Source organism: Paracoccidioides lutzii (genome assembly GCF_000150705.2).
Source record: "Paracoccidioides lutzii Pb01 unplaced genomic scaffold supercont2.21, whole genome shotgun sequence".
NCBI lineage: Eukaryota > Fungi > Ascomycota > Eurotiomycetes > Onygenales > Ajellomycetaceae > Paracoccidioides > Paracoccidioides lutzii.
Genome location: NW_015440967.1, coordinates 247,423 through 266,451, shown reverse-complemented (window position 1 = coordinate 266,451; position 19,029 = coordinate 247,423). Strand labels below are relative to the sequence as shown.

Genomic DNA, 19,029 nt, shown 5'->3' with positions numbered 1-19,029 from the left:
TGGCTCTGCCGGCACTGCATCTCTCTCCACTGATATTCTTGCCGCACAACCAACAAATTTTCCGTGCATGTACGATAACTGGAGAGCTTTGGTTTAACTCCTGTACTGTACATATTTCGCAATGAGAACATAATTGAAAGTGGAATGTAAGTATACATGTACAATTGCACAAGAATGAGGAGACAAAACGAGCTGGAAGCAACCCCAAATCAGGGGCTGATATATTCGGAGATCATGTATGTTAGGAGCGTGGGAAGGACGAACGACGTTGCGCGCATCTCCCGCGTAAGTTGGCAGCTGGCGGGGCGGGGGGGAGGGTTCTTCCAGTTTAAGTTCCATGCTAACTAGCTCACTAGTTAGCTAACTAGCCCTGGAAGGGCAGAGGAGCTGGTTACATAATCACCGACAACAAAGACAAACATCAACCTCAAAAGTATCAACTCCTCACAAAGGCCGCATACAAAAACGCTATTATTTTTGCTATAATTCCTATTCCTGCCCACATCTCTTTGACTTCTATACTAACTATTATTGCTGGGTATCCAGCTGACATCATTATCTAGCTTTTTGCTCTACCGACTGCATGGTACCATTGTTGGTTGATGAGGACGTATTCTCCTTCTCCTTTCACTGTGTGGTTGGCTCCTCGTTCTTGATGGTGCTGATGTACCCACTCTTTTTACCACCGTCAATCCCAACGACGTCCCTACAGCCCTTGAATCTGATCAGGATGGCTTGTGCTTTTGAGTTTGAATAGTCTATTCATCGGAGTTGCCAAGGGCATACAGAATGAAAGTACTACATGCCGAAATTTTTATTTTGACCCTGGAAGAGATCATCTACGCCTCGTTCATGTCCTAGTCATTGAGACAAGGATCGACGTAGCAGCGAATTTTGACTGTCTTTGTTGATTGTTGGGGAGCTGAATATCATCTTATTGCCTCATAAATGAATGGCGCTTGTGTCAAAAACGTGGAGTTGCCTTGGACCGTGAATGTGAACACTGCGTCCTTCATCCATCATCCATGAGCATGCAGTCATGGACTGCACAAAACGTGCTTCATTCCCCATTGCAGCTCTTACATTGCATGGGTGGCGTGCACAGCGGCCATTGCAACTGACTTCATACTTAATTTCTAATATCTGTGTGAAAAAAAAAAAAAAAAAAAAAAAAAAAAACCCTTCCGTGCAGAAGCCATTCCGGACTCAAACATTCTTATGAAAGGGCGAAATCGCTCCAGAATTGACTCCCGCATAGGTACGATTGGCCAGGCACCACTGGCTTGTATTCGACCCGTGTTTCCTGTCTGCTCTGTGGAGACCGTTTGGATCATCTGGCGTTTTATTATGCATCATGATACTTCCCTCCACAAATCATATCGATGAGCAGACAATTTTCCTTGAAGTTTATCTACACCCCCGTCCGTCTTTCCCAGAAATTAGTTCATATCAACAATTACCTCATATTGATTCAAATTACTTTTGGATTACAGGTCCCGTCTGGCTATCAGCGGTATCTAAACCAGTAGCCGTTGGATATATCTCGGCTGACCCCAAAAATATGCTAATTCTGGAATCCTGTTTGGGCATCTTGAGTCTGCACAGGGATTGTATTATTCTCACTAGGACCCCATCCTGTGCGACCGTAGCAGCCCCCTTTCGACCAGAAGTATGTCCTCCTTTCCATGCGTTTTTAACAGGCATTACCCATGAGATCAGGAGATCTGGGTTAAGGTTTCTTGGGGGCTTTGTTTTCTCATTTTTCATTTTATTTTTCATTTTAGTCCTCATAGACTCATTTTCCTTTGTTTTCGATGATTCAAACCCTAACGGCTTTTTATTTGACCTTCCTTTGGTGTCTCGATGCTACTGCATGGGCTTTATGGCATGCTCAAAAATAATCTCTCAAGGCTAAGAAATGCCGAGTCCACAGTGCCACAGCGACGATGGATGTCTGACCATCAAGTATATTTTGATAATAAATCATTTCAGTCAATTTTCCAGCTTCTCAGTTCAAGTTATAAAACCCACACACCCCCTCGCTTCTTCCCCTTTTCATTCTTATTTTATATATATAAAAACATGAGAACATCCAACTTCTCCTCGAATAGTGAGTTCAATCGATCCTCCTAATTAACGGGAATCCACTGAAAGTTCTATCTGGAGACCTCCAGGTCCCCAAACATTCATCTTCAATTTGTGCATTTTGCTTTGTTTTATCTTCATCGTCCTACAGTTGTTATTCACCCCTCCAAGTTTCTTGACCGTCCGTTAGATCCTCTGCCACAGGGATCAGGTAGCACTTGCGAGGTAAATACATTGTCTGTCCTTACTTCTGAGCATATAGTTTTTCTCCCTTTAGGGAAAAAAAATATATAAAGGTGCCTTCTCTGCCTCGTCCCCATAGCTAATTTTCGTGTCAATCAGGTGGAAAATCTGATGAAAACGGTCGACAAAGCCCCCACCAATCCTTTCCAGCAGATGGATCATTCATTCCATTGTATATTTACTCCTCAAACTACTATGCACACTCTGCATGATGTTGCCGACAAAGAAGCACAGGAAGTTCCCTTTTCATGTGGTGTCAGCAATCTCTTTGATGCAGGAACTCCTTGCAAAACAGGTGGCGAGTTGCAGACTCGTAATCTGCGCAATGATCTGTTATCCTTTCATCCAGATCAAGCTTTGGCAATGGATGATAGACATAATTTCGTCCCAAGCCATGGGTATGTGGAGTACAGGGATCCTAACCCCGATGTGACGGTTGTGTTCCAGCAAAACAAGGAACCTGGTCTATATACATCTGCTCCATCTTCGCCTCCCCGCAGCGCATACAAGAACGAATCGTTATCACCGTGCGGAGTTCTCAATTATGGGTTAAATAGTCCCAGAGGATCGATGCAGACACAGGATTCCCATCTGGATTCGATGCCCTTCTCAGGACAAGGAAGCGTTGCGATGGGGTACCAGAGCCAGTGGCCAAACGGTCCTCAGATCTTTAATATCCAAGCTTCAGATTATCGCGTCCCTCTCTCATCCTCATCACCACTGAGGTTTGGCCAACACGAAAACATGCCACAATTAGCTGAGCAGAACGGTGGTTTGCAGGGTAGCCACGTCGACTGGGAATCTACATATGAACATCCTGCTATGATAAACCACTCACAGTCTACGTCTATTTCAACACATTGTACAGGCCAAAGGATGAGGAACGTTTGCCTTGATCACCGGACGCCAGTAATCTCAACAAGTACGAGTCACTCCCCACCCAACCATCACATTCTGCGCTCACAACGATCAGACCCGACGTCCATGTCCTCTTGGAATACTGAACCCATTGATTTGCCCGCCTTGAACTACCCCACGGAAGGCCTTCATGGCCCTGTTACCCAAGCTTGGTGGCCAACATTGGAAGTTACCACCGACGTGCAGTCTTTCTCCCAGAGCACCCGCCAACCCATGGTCATAGCCCCAACACCGCAAAAACCTCAAACCCACCAGACCCACATAATACAAAGTAACAACATGATGATGCATTTAAAACAATCCCCCGATATGAGATCTGCGGGGGAACCACCACTTTCCTCTTCTGCATTATCCTGCCCAGAACGTATGGGTCGGTCATCATGTACACCACTAGCACCCGCACCAATGCCCATTTCGCGAACATCACCATTTGAGGACCTGAGCCAAAGACAATGCGTGCCGATATCCCACAGCCTGTCGCTGTCTCCAGCCAACATGATGTCAGCGAGCCTGCCACTTCGATCCTCGTCCACCAACTTAATCCACAGGTCGTCGAGGTCAAAGCAGCAAATATATCCGCACACTCAGCGTCAGCGAAGGGGTCACATCCGCAAAGCTTCCAGTCTCTCCACAAATTCCTTTAGGGGCACTAAAGGGGAATCTACTATTCCAACCAACACCTCACACCCAGCTGCGAAACCTCCAATGATCATCTCTTTTGTAAACTACACCCCCGAGGATAGTCAGAAACTTTTAACTGGCGTGGCTCCCAGCGGAAGCTCGAAGACCAAAGCTAGGAGAGAACAAGAAGCGCGCGATAAAAGAAGACAGCTCAGCGAGGCAGCTTTACTAGCAGTTCTGAGAGCTGGTGGGGATGTTGAAGGACTTGAAGCGGTTTTCAGCTAAGAGTGCAAGTGGATAGGATGACGGAACGAACTGTTTCCACTACAACTTATAACGATTATGTGCACATGAAGATGAAGATGAAATATATACACCAGAGGTATGAGAGATGCTTTTCCTACCCATTTCCTCCCCTTCCTTTCCTCCAGTATAATCTCCATTTACCGCTTCCCCTTCCCCTTAGCCAGAACAAATTAAGTAGATATTTACCCTTCATTTTCGACCCCCCGTTTTTTTGGCTGAAATTTTCATTATGCATATAAATGAGTTCACGGCTTTTTTTCTTTTTAAGTTTATCATCAATTGCTTTGTCCCTTTATCTCCTGGTTGCCCATTGTCCCGAATGTTTGGCATTTTTTTTTTTTTTTTTCAGTTTATCATCAATTGCTTTGTCCCTTATCTCCCTGGTTACCCATTGTCCCGAATGTTTTTCATTAGCATTGCAGGCATGTTACATCTCGGTACATCACTGATCACATGACTAATAAGGTGAATATCAGCCTGCTGACTACTTAAAACAACCTCAATAGAAGCACCTTTATATGAATATAAGTGCTATTCGGTCACATTCATATATCTGTAGTGAAGAGGAAATGAAATGTTGCAGCTGCCAGCCAGCTGTTTTTATATAAATGTAGATTTGTAGTAGTTAGATTGTTCTTTTGCTTAGTAGTAAGGTAGCGATAGAAGTATATATATATCAAGTCATCAGAAGTGCAAGATATCATCAAAGAAGCCATGAATCATAGTTTATTAGCTGACTGCAAAAGAAAAACAGAGAAAAACAGTCTAATATTGAGATATTTATAGAAAATAAACTAAACAAATACTTTTATTCTGAGATGTAAGAAGAGAATGTCCACTCATGCTGTCGCAGAATCAAGGCAATTGAATGAGGTTGTACATGCCTGTCACTGGAGGAATCCTGGATTATAATGGCCACCTCAGAGGATGTTGAAAGGTTCTCACACCTTCAATCTCCACCTGCCTCCAGCTGCAAATTATCATTCAATTGAATGTAAATGTGTCTAAATTTTCCCTCAACATTTCAAACTCGGCCTGATACAGAGGGATATAAGAATTGATATACGAAAGGAAAGCAGGTCAGCAGCTAACAGAAAAGAGAAGAGAGATAAAAAACAGACTGACTGCAGACTGTCACACAGATGCTGCAATATATATATATAAATATACTTAGCAGGTTACTTGTGACATCACACCTGATTTGAATGCTCTGTCAAATTTTGATGAGGGTGTCAAGAAATAGAGAGATTTGATGCCTGATGTCAAAGCTCCCCTGGATGCTCCCCTTTATTCAATGAAGCACTAGATCCTTTGACGAAGCTATCTGAACACCCTTGGATAGCTCTTAATATTCAGTAGACAGATGAACAAATATCACAGAATATGAAATCAACACCGAATAACTAACCCACTGAACCAACCAAATTGTGCGAATCAACTAGTTAAACTCTTTCTTTTTCTCTGCTTCCCCCGTTTCCGCCACGGTTACACATGGTCCTGCATTATTGAGACATGCAACCGTAAGACCGCCCACATACAGCCCGTTTCTCGCCGGATCCACATCAGACTCGCCGCTCTGGAATCACAAAACAACATAATACCTGAAGTCTTCGAGATAATTATATAACCCCTTTTCTTTCCCAACACGTCAGGCTCATTTCACGCACTGGGGTACTTCCGCTGTGCATATAATTAATGGCGTGTTTCGAGAATTCCGGGTGGGCATACAACCCAACTTGCCAATATCTGTTAGGCAATGCACGAAATGCACACACTGTTCGTAGATTCAGGAATTGTTATTAGTGTTAATATGTCACGAATTGTTGAAATTGTTGTTGGCCATTGTTTTCAAGTTAGAGGATGGGTAACATAACACGCCGCGGAAGATACAACGATCTTACATGGCTTGTGGAGTTGTATCTATCTTTTTATTTTGGTAAATAAATGCATGGATGATGACAGTCTTGCATGTCGGTTAAAAAACCCAACAAATTTTATATCGCAGATGCGTATCTCTGGTAATTGAGGGAAACGTATCCAGTAGCTGCAAGGCAGCATCGAATAATAAGACTGTATTTTGATACCGAGTTATCATTAGTTAATGTACAGGGATTAATATACATTGTGAGAGAAAACCCAAGAAAAAAGAGGCAGCTAATTTCACCTTATCCAACGCCATATTTCCTATCCATCGCTAAACGGCTAAAAGAACCTCCAAACTGATATTGGGGAGAAAAATGGCGTAGCTGGGTAAAATTTGATCCACCATTCCTTGGACATCTTTTACGTTCCGAAACGTGGATCGTAATATCCATTTTAGCACGTCGTTGCTGTGTTGCCACAGGATGTTGCCCAAATATGCAAAATTGGAATTGCGAGATAATTGGGTCAAAATATTTGGCTGAAGCACTGCGTGGAGCAAATCCACATCAGGCATCAATGACAACTGGAAGTGGTCATTCTTCGCAAAAAAGAGTTCATCTCCAGCCCAAGCATCAAGATAGCAGTTAACCTGCCATCCAAGCATAACCCTCCTCTATCTGCCTTTCAAAGTTGGTGTCCACGATTCAGGTTGCCACTGCTCGCTTGGCCCACCGGTTTGTCGCACCCAAGGGGCCTTCTCCTTTACATCTTGATTTTTAAACTCCGCCCCTGACTCATCTGGGCCGCGCACGGTTTCCGTTCTGTTAGGTGGGGAGGCGTTAGAGTGATGCAACTCTTGGAAGGATTGCATCGCAGGGCCCAACTGATGTTCCTGTGGTTTATCAAGGAATGACGGCTTGCTAGCCCATCGCTCATCTGCGAGCCTGGCGAGATATTTCATGCGTTCTTGACGGAGGAGATCGTTTTGTTGCTCTTGTATCGTTGGTGGTTCTTCCCGAACATGCCGAAGCCATTGATGCCATTGTGCTGGCATTTCCATGAAAATTAGCGGGATGTATCCATAGTCAAGCTGATATTTTATCGAGTTGTAAAGAATACACTTGATGTGGAATTTAGAATGAGATGGAGATAGACCTACGGGAGACCTTCACATCAGCAAGGTGCGTTTTCGGATTGAATTTCACGATTCGCCGGAGTCGTTTTGCATTGAGAGCATCCTTAAACTCCCAAAAAGTGTTTCCCGCCAGATCACTTCCTGTGAATTATCAGAAGAGTCCCCTATATCCCAATAAAACAGCCGTCAAGGAGCTGGTTTCTCGCAAAGTTCTCGGGGTAAATAACTACCTGCAAGAAAGGTCCTGCGCCAGGGAAGCTTCAGGCTTTTCCACTTGAACCAGAGGCTATTTATAGGGCTCATTTTAATGATCTAGTCGCAACATACTCCATACATATTCCTGATATCGAACACCTATATAAGATCCAGGTATTTGCTATCATAACATTGTATGCAAAAGTGGTGGGGGAATCCAAGACTCTGGTGGTCGTTAACGATGGTTGGTGGCGGTGTCGCGCTGATGGCATCACCAACCAACCTAAAAACTCCACCCACGTCGTCATTCATTTCTCTAGCGTAACGAATCCCGCGTCACTCATCAACTCGCCTTGACGACACAGATTAAAGGGCAACACTTCCATCAACCAGTGCGCGACCATGGCCAGTCTCCAACAATTCAAAAATATATTAGTTTTTCACTTCATATGATATAAGCTCGTAGCGCGCAATTCATTTATTCCGTAGCGTGGATGTGTCTGTTGAGGATCCGCCGCGCTTCACATAACTACTGCCCACGTTATATTGCCTGGGTCGACTAGGTAATTATATCTTCATCGCGAGCTCTTTTACAGCGCAGAAGACCGCCAGGATTCATCATGGCGTCTGTTTCGTCGTTGGATAAGGATCTGCGAAGTATGCGGCTATCTCGGTATACTCCCCAGGCAGCCAATGAAATACGGGAGTGGATTGAGGAGGTGCTTCATGAGAAGTTACCAAAGGGAGACCTACTAGGACTTCTGAAGAGTGGAGTTATCCTATGTCGGCAAGTTTACCGTAAAATCCTACCCTCTGGGGGATTTTTCTGGGCTCTCTACTAACAGAACTCCTCCTCTAAGTCTTATCAACCTCTCCGTGTCTCCAGGTGTCAAATACAGGGACTCGAACATGCCTTTCGTTCAAATGGAAAACATATCTCATTTTCTACATGCATGTCAAGTCCCCCCTTTGAGCCTCCAACCGCACGACGTCTTTCTCACTGTGGATCTCTACGAATCGAAGGATCCAGCTCAGGTGCTACAATGTTTACGTGCCTTTAGCAGGAGAGCCAACGCACTTCAACCAGGGAGGTTCCCACGATCAATTGGCATGAAGAATAGGGGCGATGTAATGAGTCCTCAACTCACTGGGTCTAGTCAAGGTACCAGCCTTGGATCGCCATCCTACACTCGAGGGAGGGGTGTTAGTAACGCGAACGAACCGAACTCTGGCACGTTTAATCCGATTGGAAGGCTTTCTGCCTCTGGACAGAACAGCCCCTCGAAAACCCACTCTGGGCCTGCATCGCCAAAACATGCTGTTAGTGCTTGGATCAATAAAGAAGAGGAAAGCACCACGACGCCAGCGTGGAATATACATCAATATGGCTACATGGGAGGCGCAAACCAAGGCAACCTTGGAATATCCTTTGGTGCAAGGCGACAAATCATCAGTCCGGCCCCAGATGTGCCCACCTTGGCGGAGAAAGAGAGGAAAAGACGAGAAAAAGAGGCCGAAGAAGAAAAATTAAGGCAACAGCGAGAAGAGGAGGAGTGCCAACGACAAGCAGAATTAAAAGCAGAAGAAGAGCGTGCTAGGGCTGAAGAGGAATCTAGGTGGCAGGAAGAGACGCTGAAACTGAAAGAACGAGAGCGGCGAGAGGTGGAAGAAGAGAAGAAAAGATGGGCGGAAGAGCAGCGCAGGTGGGATGAAGAAGACAATCGTCGACGCCTGGAGGACAAAGCAGCGGAAGAGCGACTGGAAAACGAACGGCTGAGGAAGAAAGAATTTAGTGACGCCCGGCTGAATGGCCAATTCCTCAGTCAGTATCAAGCATCGCAGTTCAAGACATCCGTTTCAGCATCAAATGAAAGTGAGCGCATAAAACAACTTGAAAGGGAGCTTGAACTCGCCAAGGAAAGAGAGCGTCGGTATGAGCGTGAGCGGGAGGAACTTGCTCGTTCGCGTAACACGCAGCAGGAAGGGGTGGATCCGCAGACAGACCGATCCCGGAGCCACAGCCGTGAACGACACACTCTGGTAAAGCCAAGCTACGACGCATCCTCCCTGGAGGAAGAACGCAAATTACTTAGATCCGAATGGCAGTCCTATAACGACCGTGCTCCCTCCAGCGAACCTTCTCCGCCTGCGTTAGCTCCACGCTCTCTCCCCGAGCCACCGGCGAAACCGCCGAGAAATACGAATCCCCCGCCTGCGCCTCGCCCTCTACCTGATCCGACAAGCTACGTCAATAAAAACCGAATTGACCGCTTCTTAGCTGAAAACAGGGCCCCTGAACCTCCCCGCCCAGCGTCTCACAGACCCCTTGAGTTTTCATCAAGCTCAGAAGTTGATGAGGAGAATGCCAGACGGGTTGCTTCAACTCAAAAGACACGAGCCGGAGGCTGGGCGTCCAAGTCGCTGCTTGAGCGCGAAATGGAACGAGAACGCGAACGACAGCGAGAGTGGGAAGAGAGCCAGAAACAAACCAAGGAGGCCGTAGACCGAGGGGTTAATACTGCGGGCACAGGGCCTGGGCAGGGTGCGTGGGATGTCAACCAATATGGCTATATGGGTGGAGATAATCAGAATCGTGGTGGACCTGGACTGTTTGGAGGTGCACGGAGACAAATAATTGGACCCCGTCCGCCTCCTTGAATTTTCAATTTCCTATTGCTGGGAATTATGGAAGCGTCATAAACCGCCTCAAACATATTCGTCAGTACATTTCACCAGTGCTACTTTTACTCGACGTTGACTGACATCCTCGCGTAACTATTTCTTTTTTCTTTCTTTCTTTCTTTTTTTTTTGTTTCATTTCATTTCATTTCATTTTTTTCTTCTTGAGTTTGTTTTGTTTAAAGAGATTTTAGAACATTATATGAATAACTCTTGTTGATTTTAGCTTAATTTACATTTGCCTTCATATCTTCTTCTACTAACATTCGATCCGCAAATGCTAATTTGATTATAGAGAGAGTATGTTCTGAATTTAAATAACATTTACTTACCCTTGTGTATTTAACCCTTCGTTTCATTCCGTTCCTGCTTCGCATCCTAGAGAATTGCAACACCCCAATTCCTTATAGCGGACAAAGATACTATGCATACCTGGTTTTCTTTCTTTCTTTCTTTCTTTCTTTCTTTCTCTTTTACTACTAAGAAATGAAGTCTGATGGAACCTTGAAGCAAAGTCGTACGGAGAATTTAGACAGGAGGCACCTGTGAGAAGCTTCGGGCCAGTGCGACATGCATTATGCGACTCCGAATATAAAGTTTGGGGGTGATTTATAAAAACCGTGCAAATCTGCTGTAGGAAAAATTACCAAGGCCTTTGGGATATCATTTTATACCCGCTGAGGCTGGAAAGTCACTCCCTTTAGCTAGCGTTAGCCGGGCAGGAAGACTCGATAATTGGATTTTTCGAGCATCTCCAAAGTTTGTTGATGATGTCTGTTACAGCCAAGGCAGTATTCAGGAGTAGTAGAGCAGAGCCTTTGTCTCTTACAAGCGACCGGCAGGCAATTTATTCCTTTTAGAGTCTAATCTTCTAGCCGTATTGGTTAAATTCACATCTCTTAATAGTAATCTCAGCGTGTGACCAATGTCACACTTCATGCCGTCCTGAATTTATCGTTGCGGTTCCCCGAGGGAAATTAAGCTAGGTGATGGCTAAGAAGATGATAAGAGAGGTGTTATTAATGGTGTTGAGGAAATTCAATCGCTGAGAGTAAACAGCTGATAAATTATTAACTAGTAGAGATGTTAGCACAAAAAATCGTTGACAGAATCAACACGTAGGAACCGAGAGGCTCACATCGAGCTTGCAAGTCAACTAACTATTCCCTGTTTACTCACCTCACGTTTGACACCAGAGGCAAAATGAGTAAAAATCTCCCCTTCTCACCCCTGGATATTTCAAAGACAAAACGGAACAGGGGGAACCGCTCCAAACATCTCAATTAACTGGCAGTCAAGGGCTGACTGCCACGGATTGTGTCAAAAATGGGCCGGAGTTGAAATCGAGCATCCAGGGTGGAAACAGGCTCTCGTCTAAATGCCGCCCACGTACGCTCTGGTGCCGATACAATGATACTCAGGCTACCTAAGTAGATTGACTATGTATAGAGAGACTGATTTCATTCACTCCAGGAAGTAAACCTGTCACGTTACGGGCCTCTACGTCGTCATTAGCACTCCCAGCAAATTAGGTGTCTTATCGACTGACGGAGTCAACGATGGCTCACAGCCTTCGATAGTCAAAGTTGACTTGGCAGTGCGCAAAAGTTTGAGATCAGGTTTGTAATGACACGAGTTCCCGTACGCTAGAAATCCTGCGATGCACGTCTTGGAGCACCGGTGCGGTTGTGGTATACGGTGAAGAATGAGGATATTCCGCCAGTCAAGTTCAACTAGGCTCCTAGCACTGATTGAGTTGGATTCGTACGATGCAAATGAGAACAAAGGCCCAAGGAGTTCTAGGAGATTAGACGTTGACATTCCGGATTTGAGGACATCCGGAATTGTTAAATTCTGGATCCTTGGGCGGGGAGCATTCGTCTTTACCTGAATCGTGCCCTGGTATTTCATACGCATGAGCCTTGTAGAACTCCAGTGTGCCAATTGCAGTTAGTTCAAACAAGATCGACATTGCTGTGTACCGGGCCCGCCGCAGACAGGCTAGAGGGCTATGGCGATCACTCTGCTATGTGTATACATATGTGTATTATCATTGCGATCTAGTGTTGGTGTTGCAAGTTGTAATTAGCTCCCGAGGGACGCGAGAGATTGAGGTTGTTTTCAGCTTCTGACCTAGTTAACTGGGTTTGGGACAAGCAGCTCCGGCTCTCGTGTGTTCCAAGGCCTTGATCTGTCAACGTTCCTATTAAAGGGGAAACCTTTGATGCGTCCTGGTTCCTGGTCGTTCAATTTGGACTGCGCCACGAAATAACTAGTTAGTTAACTAATGTAATCCACCCCCGAGCGAACCACCAAAATCATCATATTTCAACTAGCTAGAATTTAACCCGAAATATCCATACCAACAATGCCTTATTAAATTAATTTACACTAGAATTGGGGCATCTTGTTCTCTTATGATCAGGCAAATTGCAATTGCTGCACTGTTGTGGAACTCCTGAGTGTGATTGAGGTTCTGCAGATGGAGGCACAAGGGGTTGAATGACTGGCTGTTCAATGAGTGCAGCAGCTGGAATAGCAAGCTGAGTAGCTTCCTGTCTGATTAAACCTTCTTCCTGTTGCATTCTTTGAGCAGACCTCTTGTGTTTTTGCTTCTCTTTCTCATTTGCATTGAATATATCCTGATATTGCTTCTTCATAATAGTGATGTTGACCATCCCATATTCACAGATCTTGATAATTTGATCAAGGTCTTCCACTAAACCTTGAGACTGCTGACTCTTCATAAAGCTTTTGATCCTCTTGATCTGCTGTTGCAATTTCCACAGGTTGCTAGGTGTTTGAAGCACTGAGAATGAGATTGAATTGCTTGATCTGCTGGCTAGGGAGGTAGGAGTTCAGAGTTGAATATCTAGCTGCTGAATGACCTGATCTGGTTCAAATGACATTATACCAGTAGCTCTGAAGTCACTTTGAATGTTTTGAGCTTTAAAAGCTTCCATATGCACTGCAGAGTAGGCATCTAGAAAGTCTGTCTTCTTAATGATATTGAATTCTAGCTGCATTCACTGTTCAACAAGACTGCTGTACACATGTTTCAAAACTGCAAAAACACTCACATCTAGTGACTGCAAGAGATGTGAGGAATGTGCTGGCATGCAGAGAGGAATAATCTTATTCTCCTTGCAGATGTAGTCAAATTCTGAGGTAAGATGACTGCCATGCTCATCCAGGATAAGAAGAAGATAAGTGTCAATTCTGCATGCATTTGCAGCAGGAATAAACAGTCTAGTAAGTCATTTAACTCCTATCTCATCTGTAGTCCAGTCATTAGGGCTAGCATCAAGCCTCCAGCCATCTGGAAGCCCATCAAACCAGCCTTCCTGTAGCTTCTGACCCTTAAGAATCACATATGAAGGCAAGGCCCAGCCTGACATGTTGACTGCCTCAATCACAGTCATCCATTCTCAATTTCCAGGCTGTAGAAGCTTTGCCCAGCCATAGCACTCACTACTAGTAATAACCTTAGTAGTGACACAGAGCCTCATTGCAAACTCAGTCACATCAAAGTTGTATATATCTTCAGAAACAATCTCATGCTCAGCAATTGTATCCTTCAAGGTCTTAAACCAAGTCTGAATAACTCTTATATCCTCACATTTAGCTCACTCATGATTATAGTGTCTGGAATAGTGGCAATGAAGCTCTGCACAGTGTTTAATCAGCTTGCAGATCCAGTTCTTGTCAACCTGGGGAGCAGAGGTTGAGATGGAGGTTGAATGCTGGAGTTTAAGAAGATGATTGGCCATATTCTCAACAAATGCTGGCTGAGAGAGTATTCCTTGTTTTGCCAGATCTAGAATTCACTGAACTAGCTGATTCTCTTCAGACTCAGTTAATTTGATTGAATTTGTGCGTAGATTCACGTGTGCAGGTCAGCCGTTAAGTCAATGGTGTAGGATAGCATATGGGACCTCATGAAGACATGCAGCTTCACAAATTGAGGTAATTTCATTATTTTTTAAAGCTTTTATTGTGAGTTCAATTCTTCCCTCTATTTCTATAGAGTTTCTGACATTTTTATTGCGAATTGGTGGCATTCTCACGCGTTGAAGTGAGTGGGTTAGAAAGTTGAAGCTTTTTTGGATTTGACGGTTCGCTCGGGGGTGGATTACGTTAGTTATGATTTGATAGTTTGTCATCATTTCTCCTCTGTAGGATATGGCGAATTTCTGCAAATGCAATGCATGAAACATCTATCGTAGATCCGGATCCAAAGAGTTGATTGAACTGCTAAGATAACCGAATGCCGGCGAACTTTTTCCGCACCGACTGACTTTTAACTTATCCATGGATCTACGGGTTTGACTCTTGATATAAACCACTCGGCCCAAAGGGACCACCAAAACACCAGAACCTCCAAGGATTATCCACATTTCTTACATCATGACAATAGCCTAATTGTCTCATCCGTGTGTGTGGAGGTGATTTTTACATCACAATATCAGGTATAGCGATTGATGACCATTGCACTGTTATCAAACACAGCGTATATTGTTATTTATAAGGGGTACAATGCGGAGCCCAGCGAGATATTTAAATATCAGAGCTTCCGGAATAAAAATTTCTAAGTTTGTCACTGTATCGAAAGGCAGCTACTTTTGCTCGATCCATCCAATGGCTGATATCCGAAGTCCAATCCGAGTTGGCAACCTTACCTTGGCGCATCGCGTAGTTTTGGCTCCATTAACGAGATATCGAGCGGATGACAATCACATCCCCCTTCCATTCGTCAAAGATTACTACGCACAGCGAGCTTGTGTCCCAGGCACACTGTTGATCACGGAAGCCACATTTATTTCTCCCCGTGCAGGAGGATTTAACAATGTTCCCGGCATATATAATGATTTGCAAATAAAAGCGTGGAAAGAGGTTACCGATGCAGTCCATGCCAAGGGCTGTTTTATTTTCTGTCAACTGTGGGCTTTGGGCCGGGCAGCAAAACCTCAGGTCCTCGCTTCTGAAGGCTATCCTGTGGTTTCTAGCAGTAACCTGCCGATTTCCGAGAAACACGCTGTCCCCGAGCCATTAGACGAAAAGGGCATCCAAGAGTTCATTGGGGACTACGTTCAAGCAGCAAAGAATGCTGTCGAGGCTGGATTTGACGGGGTTGAGATTCACGGGGCGAATGGATACCTTTGCGATCAGTTCACACAGGATGTTTGTAACAACCGCAATGACCGCTGGGGAGGAAGCATTGAGAATCGATCAAGATTCGGCCTCGAAGTGGCTAAAGCAGTTGCAGCAGCCATTGGAAGTGACAAGTCTGGGTATCGGATTAGCCCCTGGAGTCGATTTCAAGATATGAGGATGGCAGACCCCCGGCCGCAGTTCACCTACCTTGTTCAGAATCTAGCGAAGATAGGATTGGCATATTTGCACGTGGTAGAATCCCGGATCTCGGGATCGTACACTGTTGAAGAACCACCAGAGAGCATAGAATTTCTTGTTGATGCGTTCGACGGTGCTGGGGCAATAATTCTTGCTGGAGGATTCACTGCGCAGTCGGCAAAGGAAGCTGTCAAGAGCCATAAGAACCAGCGCATTGCCATTGCGTTTGGCCGTGACTTCATTCCGAACCCAGATCTGCCGTTCCGGATCTTCAATAATATAGATCTCACTCCATACGATCGCGAAAAGTTCTATACCCCGAAATCTACCGTTGGTTATATCGATTACCCCAACAGTCCAGAGTATGACGCTTGGGCAAGCTCAAAAACTGGTATGTCTGTGACCCCAAACTAGCGGTGATTGAATAAATAACGCATTTTATCGTTCATCCCACTTCATTTAAGTATATACATACTATGCTACCATTACATCCGTGGCAAGCTCAAGGATATCCATGGCACAACAACATTAGTTGATTTTAAGGATAAATTTTACATATTTCATCTGAGTTATCCCACTTGTGATTGCGTAAAATGGAGCAAGCCAAAGAGAATAACGACACAATGTCAAAACTCAAATCTAGAAGAGAGGCCTGTAAACCGGAACGGAGAAGAAAAGTCTAAGAATTATCAAATATAAAATGGGAAAGGAAAGGAGAAAAGAAATCAGATGATAGACCTGTCGCAGATCCACCACGGTGCTGCAAGAGCTTAATAATGAAGAAGTCGAGGTTAACGGCATTTTACTGAAATTTGTGGATGAAAGTATATATATATATATGTATCTACCTGCGTAAACCGAATAAGAGATAGTAGGGGGTTTAGCCTTACTTAGGAAATCTACTATATTTTACTGACTTTACAAGTTTTGGACAACACATTAAATATGCTATCAGGCGTCTAGCCACAACACTTTTACCACCTCCCCTCTCCCGCTGATACTGGAGTAAAGTCAGGAGACTTTGCGCCTTTAGCAAGCTTTTTGGCTTGTACATGCCTCTGTTGCCCCTTGGTCTGCTGGGCGCGGACATCGCACGACATTCCGCTCTGTTCAAGACCCGTGGGAGTCATTTCAATATGGAGATATCAGAACAGGTTGTGGTCTTGTCATGAACCCTAGGGTTGAAGACGTAAAGGGGTTAATGATCAAGCAGACTGTGATCTTGTTTTTACGTACCTCCTGCTGTCGCTAAATGAATTATTTCCCACTCGTCAATCCTTCACCCTAGATCACCAAAGTTCGCCGACCATCACCATTGAAGCAGTGACGCGAGAGAGGCAGAGTTGGGCAACGACCCTGCTTAGTAAGTGGTTGAAGTACGGTTGTGTGTATCAGGAAGAACCATTTTCCACTTCCTATAACCATGTGTGATAGAAAAGAGGATACATGTGGTGCTAAAATACACCAACGATTGAATCTGATGGGAGGATGGGGTGTAAAACAACGGGGATAAAGATTCTTTGGCAATCTGACAAAGGTATATCCCGCTCTTCCTCCTTTCACCGATATCTCAGACCAAAGCCATGACCTTCTGATTGCCTGTTTTGAATAGTGACGAAATGAAGGCATTAGGGAAAGGTACGTTAGTCAGACAGCAGGTGGCTTCGGTGCAAATACCAGAGGGAAAGCTGAATATTCCAAATATCGCCCATGGAAAGTAGAGGGAGAAGCCTAATACCAAATAGTATATTAATTCACGTCCTCTTTCCTTCGTTTTCCTTCGACATTACTTTGTTCACCAGATAATGCATTCTTTCGCCACTTTCAACGAGCCAAATCCAACCAGATTCTTCCATTTTCTGTTTACCTTGGCTCTTTCTGGTGTCGGTCTGGCATTTTTCACTTCTGGCCACAATTCCTTCTTCGATTGCCCTTTGCAAAGAGGGACGAACATGCAACATGCCATTGGAGGCTAAGAGCCGTAGGGTGGTCTCAAGTAATATCGAAACTTTCGCATTGTCGACGGAACTATTCGTATAAGCCGCGTAGGGAAGAAAACAGGTCTCCAACTTAGCCTGGCTCAGGTACTGCTCCATCGAACCAGGATTGTTGTCTAGTAAACGAAGAAGGATCATCTCGCACAGGGTAGTTCGTGCGTCATCTGTGAAACTCGACAACACCGGCGATGATACTAAGAGCTGAAATGTAGGAAGGTCCAGCGAACGGACGAATTCCACGAAGAGAAGATATAGCTTATCCAATTCCATGTAAAGATTCCCGAGAGAGTTGGAGACTCGGGACAAGAGCTGCATAAGACGCTGCCTGAGAGCGAGTGAAGCGAGGTCGCCGAGCTGCGAGACATTGCCAGAATGCCCCACGCCCGAACCGCTGTACGAAGGATCCATATTAAGATCGTCAGTCGAAATCAAAGAAAATTCTGGTGCTCGAGTTCTCGGGCGTTTTGGCCGAGAAGGCTCGGTTTCTCTCGTCGTGTATGAGTCGTTGTCTTCCTCCTCAGCATCATCATCCTCGTCCTTTGAGAGGTAGTCTCCGAATTCATCTTCGTCGACATTCACATCAGCCTCACGTCTTTTTAGATTATCTTTACCCTTTTCGGGCTCCTTTAGTTCGTTCCGAAACACCTCCTTGAACTCGTTTAACGACGGAGGTTTCCCGTCTGCAAAGACAGCTCGCATGATTCTTCGATGGTGGCCAGATACTACTGATGAGCCTGAGATATACTTGAAAATGAGACTATCACGGAGAAGCGCATGGCCAGCAGTTGGTGTTGCCGTCCCATCACTTGAATTGTTGGCCAGTCTTTCTCTCTCCGCCCAATCGTCTTCCAACACGTCACACATGAATTCTAACCAGACACGCCATCTCGACCATCGTTTCGGAAAGAGAACGGCGCAATTAAACGCCCACCCTACAGCATGCCAAAAGTCCTCAGATCGAAACCAAAGAGATCCACCTCGAGCAATATCCACCCTCATGGGAACCGCATCAAAATCTGAGGATGAACCGTTTGCAGAGTCGTTATGACCATCTCCGCGTCGTTGGCGCCCATTTCGCGACGATGAGAACCGCGTAAAAGCAAAGGCAATGTCGAATTTTGCAGCTAATGGCCCTACCAGTTTATTCGTAAGACGTAAGAGCTCTAAAGCAGTATTTGCAACCTGAACACTCTCCAATGACTTTACTCGAGTTGTTGTGGAAGGGTGGACGATGAGAGTAGCTGCAACGGCAAGGTGTTGAGGCGACGGTATTAATGCGGGGCCCGATGCAATGGTATTTGACGAGAGAAGACTTAGAAGGAGATGAAGAGCTTGGTGAACTTGCGAGAATACATGCTCTGTTAGTTACTCGCAACGATGTTTTCTAGTTGAGATGTGGCGAGGAGGCTCACAGCCCTCCGCCCTCAACACCAGGGTTAGGGATAGGTGAGAATTAGGATAAGGGTGCGTGCTCACAAAGCTTTTCTTCGAAGTAGATGGTGCAGTGCATGTGTAACTGGAAGGGGACAGACTTAGCCGGTCGGTATTTTGGAGCTGGCCCCTCTCCTGGAGCCTCCTTTTGAGTCTCCATAACCCTGGATTGTTGAGTTACAATTGCGACCTAACTACACACAT

The 19,029-nt window shown here is 45.0% G+C and overlaps 6 protein-coding genes across 6 annotated transcripts; 3 read left to right on the top strand and 3 right to left on the bottom strand.

Annotated features, from left to right (window-relative positions):
• Positions 1 to 2,523: 2,523 nt before the first annotated feature.
• PAAG_06988 (regulatory protein wetA) lies at positions 2,524 to 4,152 on the top strand (the record flags this gene model as incomplete). Its single annotated transcript, XM_002791031.2, has 1 exon — positions 2,524 to 4,152. The coding sequence occupies one exon, from the start codon at positions 2,524 to 2,526 to the stop codon at positions 4,150 to 4,152; it is 1,629 nt and encodes a 542-aa protein (XP_002791077.2).
• Positions 4,153 to 6,709: 2,557 nt separating this feature from the next.
• PAAG_06986 (hypothetical protein) lies at positions 6,710 to 7,474 on the bottom strand (the record flags this gene model as incomplete). Its single annotated transcript, XM_002791029.2, has 3 exons — positions 6,710 to 7,083; positions 7,196 to 7,312; positions 7,402 to 7,474. The coding sequence occupies 3 exons, from the start codon at positions 7,472 to 7,474 to the stop codon at positions 6,710 to 6,712; spliced, it is 564 nt and encodes a 187-aa protein (XP_002791075.1).
• Positions 7,475 to 7,986: 512 nt separating this feature from the next.
• PAAG_06985 (calponin) lies at positions 7,987 to 10,024 on the top strand (the record flags this gene model as incomplete). Its single annotated transcript, XM_015846084.1, has 2 exons — positions 7,987 to 8,164; positions 8,253 to 10,024. 2 exons carry the CDS (start codon positions 7,987 to 7,989, stop codon positions 10,022 to 10,024), a joined length of 1,950 nt encoding a protein of 649 aa, XP_015700519.1.
• A 1,521-nt stretch (positions 10,025 to 11,545) lies between these two features.
• Positions 11,546 to 11,962, bottom strand: PAAG_12312 (hypothetical protein; the record flags this gene model as incomplete). The annotated part of the gene is made up of 1 exon (XM_015847820.1): positions 11,546 to 11,962. The coding sequence occupies one exon, from the start codon at positions 11,960 to 11,962 to the stop codon at positions 11,546 to 11,548; it is 417 nt and encodes a 138-aa protein (XP_015702564.1).
• A 2,721-nt stretch (positions 11,963 to 14,683) lies between these two features.
• On the top strand, positions 14,684 to 15,811 carry PAAG_06984 (NADPH dehydrogenase; the record flags this gene model as incomplete). The annotated part of the gene is made up of 1 exon (XM_002791027.2): positions 14,684 to 15,811. One exon carries the CDS (start codon positions 14,684 to 14,686, stop codon positions 15,809 to 15,811), a length of 1,128 nt encoding a protein of 375 aa, XP_002791073.2.
• Positions 15,812 to 17,151: 1,340 nt separating this feature from the next.
• Positions 17,152 to 18,985, bottom strand: PAAG_06983 (hypothetical protein; the record flags this gene model as incomplete). Its single annotated transcript, XM_002791026.1, has 2 exons — positions 17,152 to 18,734; positions 18,871 to 18,985. The coding sequence occupies 2 exons, from the start codon at positions 18,983 to 18,985 to the stop codon at positions 17,152 to 17,154; spliced, it is 1,698 nt and encodes a 565-aa protein (XP_002791072.1).
• Positions 18,986 to 19,029: the final 44 nt, after the last annotated feature.